We start from the raw sequence: 9,791 nt of genomic DNA on the forward strand, positions 1-9,791 counted from the left end.
TAGATACGAATAAAATTTCAAAATTTCACACTTTTGATTTTCTCGTGAATGCCGACAAATATCAAAAAATTTAATTCGTAAACGTCCGAAAATTATAAAAATCAAAATAAATAAATAAAAGCACCTCAACAAATTTCCTAATTGCACCTGTTACCTTAGAATATCGATATAAATAAAATAACAAAATTTTATCTTTTTTTTTGTTAATGCCTGAAAAATAAAAAAAATTAACTCGTAAACGTACCGAAAAATGTTAAAATAAAGAAAAAGACAATAAAAACTCCTACAAAAAATTCCCAAATCACACTTGTCACCTTAGAATATCGATAAAAATATCAATAAATTTAATTCATCAACGTCTAAATATATAAAAATCAATAAAAAGACATAAAAACAGATCAAAAAATTCTCGAATCGCACATCTTCACCCTAGAATATAAATACCAATAAAATATCAAAATTTGACATTTTTTCGTGATTGCTTGAAAAATAATAAATTTAAATTCGTAACCGTCCGAAAAATATATATAAATCAAGAAAAAGACTTAAAAACACCTCAAAAAGTTTCCGAATCGAAACCTGTCACCTTAGAATATCGATACGAATAAAATATCAAAATTTCACACTTTTCGTGGCTGCCCGAAAAATATCAAAAAATTTAATTGGTAAACTTCCAAAATATATAAATATCAAGAAAAAGACATAAAAGCACCTCAATAAATTTCCTAATTGCCCTTGTTAACTTAGAATATCGATATGAATAAAATATCAAATTTTTACTTTTTCTTCTAACTGCCTGAAAAATAAAAAAAATTAACTCGTAAATGTCCGAAAAATATAAAGGTCAAGAAAAAGACATAAAAAAACCTCAAAAAATTCCCAAATCATACTTGTAACCTTAGAATATCGATAAAAATAAAATATCAAAATTTCACATTTTTTCATGACTGCTCGAAAAAATCAAAAAATTTAATTCGTAAATGTCCAAAAAATATAAAAATTCAAGAAAAAGATATACAAACACATTAAAAAACTCCTGAATCGCACCTGTCACCTTAGAAAATCGATACGAATAAAATATGAAAATTTCGCATTTTGTCGTGACTGCCCAAAAAATATCAAAAAATTTAATTCGAAAACGACCAAAACAGTATTAAGATCAAGAAAAAGATATAAAAACACCTCAAAATTTCTCTAATCACATCTGTCACCATAGAATATCGATACGAATAAAATATAAAAATTTCACAATTTTTCGTGGTTCTCCTAAATATATCAAAAAATTTAATTCGTAAGCATTCGAAAATATAAAAATCAAGAAAAAGACATAAAAACACCTCAAAAAATTCCCGAATCGCATTAGTCACCTTAGAATATTGATACGAATATCAAAATTTCGCAGTTTTCATGACAACCCTAAAAATATGAAAAATTTAATTAGTAAACGTCCGAAAAATATAAAAATAAAGAAAAAGTCATAAAAACACCTCAAAAAAATACTGAATCGCACCAGTCACCTTAGAATATCGATACGAATAAAATATCAAATTTTTACATTTTTTCATGACTTTCCGAAAAATATCAAAAAGTTTAATCTGTAAACGTCTGAAAAATATAAAGGTCAAGAAAAAGACATAAAAACACCTCGAAAAATTCCCAAATCGCACCACTAAACTTGGAATATCTATACGAATAGTATATCAAAAATTTCAAATTTTTTCGTGACTCCTCGAAAAATATAAAAATCAAGAAAAAGACGTAAAAATACCTCAATTTTATTTTGAATTGCACCTGTCACCTTAGAATATCAATACAAATAAAATATCAAAATTTCACATTTTTTGTGACTTCCCAAAAAATTTAATTCTTAAACATCCAAAAAATATAAAAATCAAGAAAAACATAATAAAACACCTCAAAAAAATTCCCGAATCGCACCAATCACCTAAGAATATCGATACGAATAAAATATAAAAATTTCACTTTTTTTGTGACTGTCCGTAAAATAATAAAAATTTTAATGGGTTAACGTCCGAAAATATAAAGCTCAAGAAAAAGACATAAAAACACCTCAAAAAATTCTCGAATTGCACCAGTCACCTTTGATTATCGATAACCATAAAATATCAAATTTTCACATTTTTCGTGACTAACATTTTTCGTTACAGCCCGAAAAATATCAAAAAATTTAATTCGTAAACGTCTGAAAAGTATAAAAATCAAGAAAGAGAAATAAAAATAACTAAAAAATTCCCGAATCGCACTAACCACCTTTGAATATCGATATTAATAAAATATCAAAATTTTACATTTTTTCGTGATTGTTCGAAAAATTTAAAAAATAATAATTTGTAAACGTATGAAAAATATAAAAATCATGAAAAAGACATAAAAACACCTCAAAAAATTCACGACTCGCACCAGCAACCTTAGAATATCAATACAAATAAAATTTCAAAATTTCACATTTTTTCTTTACTGCTCGAAAAATATAAAAATTAAGAAAAAGACATAAAAATACCTCAATATTTTTTTGAATCGCACCTGTCTCCTTAGAATATTGATACGAATAAAATATCAAAATTTCACAATTTTTGTGACTGTACGAAAAATATCAAAAATGTTAATTCGTAAACGTTTCATAAACATCCGAAAAATATAAAAATCAAGAAAAAGAAATAAAACCACCTCAAAAAATTCCTGTATTGCACAAGTCTCCTTAGAATATCGATACGAATAAAATATCAAAATTTCACATTTTTTCGGGTCTTTTTGAAAGAATATCAAAAATTTTAATTTGTAAATGTCCAAAAAATATAGAAATCAAGAAAAAGAAATAAAAACACTTCAAAAAATTTCCAAATCGCACAAGTCACCTAAGAATATTGATACGAATAAAATATCAAAATTTTATATTTTTTCGTGACTGCCTGAAAAATATCAAAAATTTAAATCCGAAAACGTCTGAAAAAATATACAAATCAAGAAAAATAAATAAAGACACCCCAAAATTTCACCGGTCATCTTAGAATATCGGTATGACTAAAATATCAAAATTTGACATTTTTCGTGACTTACCGAAAAATATCAAAAAGCTTGATTCGTAAAAAAAAATAAAAAAAATAAAAAAAAAATTCATGCCACCACCATAGCCGCCACCATAGCTGCCACCACTTTTGACCTAAAATTACCCCGTTCATGGCCTGTATGGCCACTGATCAGCCTATTTCTAAGGCTGATCAGGTTTCTTTGTTGAATGTAGATCTGTTTCCTCCTCTTATTCATACAAAAACACCCCACCTTAATGCAAAAGCCCCCGTTGTTCCATGTTTGCCTGGGGAACGTATTGGTTGGACTAATGAAAACATCTGCAAGGAATTCGGGACTGATAACTTCGCTAATATTCTCAAGGCTCCTAATCCTATATTGGTTCCGAAAAGTACAGTAGCTCCTATTCCATTGAAGAAAGTTGAATATCATAATGGAACTCCTAGAGTGTCTTGGATAGAAGATGAAGTTAATCGTATGAATGTCATAGAACTTCTCCAATTTGCAATAGTTGGAAAATTTTCAAATGGCTGGCCAGAATTGGAGGATCTTAGGAATGCTATACCTAGACAATGTGATATCAAAGGAGAATGCAAAATTGGATTACTTCGTAATCGACATGTACTGATTCGATGTGAGAGGCAAGAGGACTTCATCAACATTATGTCAAAAAGTGTCTATTACATTCAAGCTAAAGATGGATATTCATATCCTATGAGGCCTTTAATCTATGATGCAAAATTTAGAGTTGATGAGGAAACTACTCAGGCCATGGCATGGGTCTCTTTTCCAGACCTTAAACCTACTTTCTTTGTAAAAGAATCAATTTTTTCTTTGGCCTCTGCAATTGGTACACCTATACATCTAGATATGGCCACAATTAACAAGACTAGACCAAGTTGTGCTAGGGTCAAAGTGCAGGTGGACTTACTATTTGATTTTCCAAAGTTTGTGGAGGTTGAGGTAAGAAACGATGATACTAAGGAGTCCAGGGTAGAGAAGGTTAAGATACAATATGATATGCTTCCGAAATATTGTAAACATTGCAAGGTCCAAGGTCATGAAGAAGAAGAGTGTAGAGTCTTACATCCAGAATTGAGAAAGAACAACAATAAGGAGATAATTATTACTGATGCTGAAGAAATGCAGAAGGGCAAGCAACAATCAGAATGTATTATGGAGAATCAAAGGAGGAAAGGAGTTAGGAAGACATGGAATCCCACTAATAGGAGGTTTACCAAGGAAGCTAATGAAGTCTTGAATGATAAAGCAGTTACTCCTGTAAAGGGAATCAATTCCAATAATATATTTGCAACGTTAATAGATATAGAGGAAGGAGAAAGTGATGCACAAAAATTGGATAAGCATAAGAAGAAACTACCAGTAGAGCAAGACATGGCACCAGGAAGTATAGCAAAAATAGCCATAGAAAGCAATGCACATAACAAAACAAATAAGCATATCACATCTACAAAGGATTGGATTACACATGCTTTTGCTAATTACAAAGGGAAATGGAGCACTCAAAAAAATATTAATGAAAGGAGGGAGAGCACAGAAGAATCAGGGAAAGGGGAATTGAAGTTTCTGGAACCAATTTCATGTAATGTTGACCCTGCAAAACAAGACAATGAAATTAGTACTGGAGAATCAAAGCAGAATGAAGACATTGATGGGTATAAAAAAGACGTTGCAGATACACAAGAAGAAAATAATATAAATGTAACACATGGAGAAGATGAGCAAGGAAAGGAAATTACATTGTGGAAAGAGTCATCTGAAGCAATTCCTTTGCAGATAGCCAATGATGACATAGGGGAGGATAGATTTCTACATATTCATGTTGAAAGTCAACAAGATTTAACAAATAGAGATATAGGAAGAGCTATGGTGAATCCAGCAGTCACATCTGCGAAATCTCAACCCATGGAACAACTACATGCTTTAATTTCTCATCAAGACTTGAATGAATATGCAGAAAGACAAGATTCCAACAGTCATGATAATCTGGTAGAAGATAAAGAAGAGGAGGAATTTGGCAGTAGTGAGGTACAACCTTGTAAAGAGGATGAGCTTTCTCCACTGACAATCAACAAGAGCAGGAAAGGGAAGAGTAAAAATGATAAAGGTGATAAAGGGGAAATTTCCTCTAAACCAACGAGGGTACAGGCTCAAAGGGTGGCTAAATCCGTTAGTAAATGATACAAAAAGCTTTATTTTGGAATATAAGGTCTGTGAGAACTCATAATGCTTTTCATAGAGTTCAAATGCTTCATAGACACCATAAGTTCTTTTTGATTGCATTATTGGAACCTTTCCAAGATGTAAGACAAATTCAAAAGTATAAGAGGAGATTGGGGATGCAATATGTCAACTATAATGCCAATGGTCAAATTTGGATATTTATAAATGAACAAATTCAGGTTGGGGTTGTCTCTGATTCCGACCAGCAATTATCTCTTCAACTTACTATGGCAGATGGGAGGCAGTTTTTAGTTACTGTTATTTATGCTAAATGCAGTGCAGCTGAAAGATTGATGTTGTGGGATGACCTATATGCTCTGTATGATAACTACTCTATGCCTTGGTTGGTAGGAGGTGATTTTAATGTTATTTTGAGTGAGGAGGAGAAGATTGGAGGGCTTCCTGTATACCCTCAAGAATATGAGGATTTTTCTTTTTGCATAAATTCTTGTGAATTGGGAGATGTATCTTTTGTTGGGAGTCCGTTTACATGGTGGAATGGAAGGGCAGATTCAGAATGTATATTTAAGAGGTTGGATAGGGTTGTGGTCAATCAGTCTTTGCAAGAATTGATGGGAAGGGTGGATTTGCAGCATCTTGCTAGAACTGGATCGGATCATGCCCCTCTTTTGATGACTTGTAAAAGAGTTGCTTCTCAACTAATATCCAAACCTTTCAGATTTCTGAAATTTTGGACATTACGAGAAGATTTTATGGCTGTGGTAAGAGATAACTGGATTTCTGAAGGTACAGGTGACATTTTTGTTCAATTAAAACAAAAACAAAAGAGGACCAAACAAGCTCTATCTAAGTGGAGTAAGGAGAAATTTGGAGATATTTTCAAGCAGTTGGTGATTAGAGAAGAAATTGTGAGAATTAAAGAAGATCTCTTTGAACAAAATCCAAGTTCTGTTAATAGGATTGTTCTTCAAAAGGCACAAGCTGAGTTGAAAAAATATCTTCATTTTGAAGAAGAATTTTGGAGGCAGAAAGCTAGTATGGAGTGGTTTGCGGAGGGTGACAAAAATTCTAAGTTCTTTCATAGTATTGTCAAAGGGAGAAGGAAAAGAATGCATTTGAAAAGAATATTAAAAGCTGATGGTGGATGGGCAGAGGGTGAGGAGGAAATTGTTGGCGAGGCATTAAGGTTCTTTCAGGAACAATTCTCGGGGGCTGAAACTTCTCAGGACCTTTCTTTATTACACCATATTTCCCCTCAAATCTCTGAAGAGGAAAATACGGCAATTAAAGCCATTCCTAATGAGGATGAGATAAAAAAAAGTAGTGTTTCAGCTTAATAGTGACAGTGCAAGTGGCCCTGATGGCTTTACTGGTCATTTTTATCAGAAATGTTGGGACATTGTAGGAGGTGATATTGTTGGGGTAGTTAATGCCTTCTTTCGAGGGTCTACGCTGCCAAAGTCCATTACTCACACTAACTTGGTTTTATTGCCAAAGAAGGATATTATTCAATCCTGCTCAGACTTGAGACCTATTAGCCTGAGTAATTTTCTTAATAAGATCTTATCTAGAATTCTGCATAATAGATTGGAGAATGTTTTGCCTAGATTGATTTCACAAAATCAGTCTGGTTTTGTAAAAAGGAGGAGTATCACTGAAAATGTTCTTTTGGCTCAAGAAATAATCTCAGATATCAGAAAGAGAGGGAAGACTGCTAATGTAGTTATTAAGCTTGATATGGCTAAGGCTTATGATAGGGTGAACTGGAATTTTTTGACTAAGGTGCTGGATAGAATGGGATTTGATGGGGATGTTGTGGATCTAGTTTGGAGGATTGTGGCCAACAACTGGTATTCCATTCTTATCAATGGGCAGGTTCATGGGTTTTTTCACTCTACCAGAGGTGTTAAACAAGGAGATCCTTTGTCTCCGGCTCTATTCATCATTACTGCTGAAGTCCTGTCCAAAACCTTAAATAATTTGTTTGAAAACAATGAATTTAAGGGCTATGGGATGCCTAAATGGAGTGACAAGATAAATCATCTGGCTTATGCAGACGACACAATAATATTTGCTAAAGCTGATCAGAAATCACTACAATTGATTATGGAGGCCTTATCTAACTATGAAAATCAATCAGGACAGAAGATTAATAAAGAGAAGAGTTTCTTTTATATGTTCCACAAGGCTGCTTTGTCTGAAGTGCAACTGGTAGAAAATAGTACTAGTTTTAGCAGAGGAAAATTTCCGTTGATATATCTGGGATGTCCTATTGGCCATACAAAGAAAAGGAAAGTGCATTTTGTTGATTTGATTAAAAAGATTCAGAATAAGCTTCATGTGTGGAAAGGAAAGGTGTTATCAATCATTTGGGGGGAAATCAGTGTTGATTAATCATATGTTACAAAGTTTGCCTATCTATATGTTATCTGCTATTGTCCCTCCTAAGTGTGTATTATATGATATTCATAGGATTTTTGCTAAATTCCTATGGAATTTTAAAGAAGAAAGGAGGGCAAAACACTGGATAGCATGGCCTGATATATGTTTACCAAAAGAAGAAGGAGGGTTGGGTTTTAGGTCTTTGTTTGATGTGTCGAGAGCACTTTTTGCAAAATTATGGTGGAATTTTAGAACCACAAATTCTTTGTGGTCCAATTTCATGTGGAATAAATATTGTAAAAGGCATAGACCACAAGTGGTGGAATGGAGAGGTGGTTCACAGGTGTGGAAGTATATGCTACAAGCAAGGGATGATATGGATCAAGAGATCTGGTGGGAAGTTAGAAATGGTCATTCTAGCATATGGTATGACAATTGGACACAATTAGGTTCTCTGAACTACTGGTTACCTATATCTCATAGCATCGATGAGAACTTTGAAGAGGTTATACAGTTTAAAGAGGATGATGGTTGGAACTATACTTTGATAGAGAATATGTGCACTGAACAGGTTAGCCAGCAAGTTCATAATGTTCTTAAAAATGTTCAGTGGTCAGAAGAAAGGGACAAACCTTGGTGGATGCCTAATCAAAATGGTAAATTTTCTGTTAAGAGTGCATGGGAGATCTTCAGACAAAGAAAAGAGAAGAAAGAGAATATTATGTGCATTTGGGAAAAAGGAATTCCTTTTAGGATATCTTTTTTACTGTGGAGAATTTGGTTTCAAAGGATACCAATTGGAGAGGTGCTGGTAAAGATAAAAGTCACTGACTCTTTCATTTGTTGTAGTTGTAATGATAATTGTCAGGAAACTTTTCAACATTTGTTTATGCAATGTCCTATTTCTAAGGATCTGTGGAGTTTATTTGCTGGAGCTGCTGGCGTACAAGGTCCATTTGTTCAAATCAAACAAACATTGGATAAATGGTGGAAAAGTGATTGTGTTACTAAGCTTAAACCTTTGTTTAGAGCTGTCCCAATCTTTATTATTTGGCAAATATGGAAAAGAAGAAATATCATTAGTCATGGAGGAAGGATGTCCAAGAATGCTATGATAATGGAGATTAACAGAAATATATATTTATTGGCTTCTTACAGATATGGTTTCAACAGCTGCCAGGTAATTGGCCAATGTTGGTAAAGGTTTTGGAGGACTATAAACCTCTAATTTCCAGTAAGGTAGTTACATGGGAGTGTCCTAGTGAAGGAAAGTTTAAATGTAACTCAGATGGGACATTCAAACATATGTTAGGTGTTAGCTCTATTGCTTTTTGTATCCGGAATCACTATGGGGACTTCATCTTTGCAGAGACAAGGAAGGTAGAGTTAAGCTCGGCACTAGAGGCAGAAGTGAGAGCCTTGGGAGTAGGTTTGATTTATTGCATCAATCACAATATTTTTCCGTTGATTTTGGAAACTGATTCCCTTGTCACTAAGAAAGTGTTAGATGGAGTGTGGGAAGTTCCTTGGTCGATTTCAGTAGAAGTCAGGGGTATTAAGAGCATGGTAGAGACTTACAATGTGGAGATTAAACACATATTCAGGGAAGGGAACAAGCTTGCAGATTTTTTAGCTAACAATGTTGTTAATTTTGCAGGTACAAATAGAATTTTTAATAGTTTGCAAGAATTACCACAACAGGCAATGGCTATTGTTCAGCTAGAGAAGAGCAAAGTTCCTAATCTCAGAATACAAAAATATCAAAATCACAGAGTTCACAACATGAATGGAGGCTAGCTATGAGGCATAAGTCAATATATAGTTAACAGTGAAATATCAAATTCATCGAAGCTTGAAATATCAGATTCTAAATTCATCGAAGCTTGAAATATCAGATTCTAAATTCATCGAAGCTTGAAATATCAGATTCTAAATTCATCGAAGCTTGAAATATCAGATTCTAAATTCATCGAAGCTTGAAATATCAGATTCTAAATTCATCGAAGCTTGAAATATCAGATTCTAAATTCATCGAAGCTTGAAATATCAGATTCTAAATTCATCGAAGCTTGAAATATCAGATTCTAAATTCATCGAAGCTTGAAATATCAGATTCTAAATTCATCGAAGCTTGAAATATCAGATTCTAAATTCAT

At 33.0% G+C, this 9,791-nt stretch overlaps 1 protein-coding gene across 1 annotated transcript; it reads left to right on the forward strand.

The window, feature by feature from the left end:
- Positions 1 to 3,198: 3,198 nt before the first annotated feature.
- On the forward strand, positions 3,199 to 9,432 carry LOC107063442 (uncharacterized). Its single transcript, XM_015315339.1, has 6 exons — positions 3,199 to 5,238; positions 5,472 to 6,533; positions 6,640 to 7,608; positions 7,703 to 8,446; positions 8,504 to 8,638; positions 8,794 to 9,432. Exons 1-6 carry the CDS (start codon positions 3,199 to 3,201, stop codon positions 9,430 to 9,432), a joined length of 5,589 nt encoding a protein of 1,862 aa, XP_015170825.1.
- The last annotated feature ends 359 nt before the right edge of the window (positions 9,433 to 9,791 follow it).

Source organism: Solanum tuberosum, unplaced genomic scaffold (genome assembly GCF_000226075.1).
Source record: "Solanum tuberosum cultivar DM 1-3 516 R44 unplaced genomic scaffold, SolTub_3.0 scf00357, whole genome shotgun sequence".
Lineage (NCBI taxonomy): Eukaryota > Viridiplantae > Streptophyta > Magnoliopsida > Solanales > Solanaceae > Solanum > Solanum tuberosum.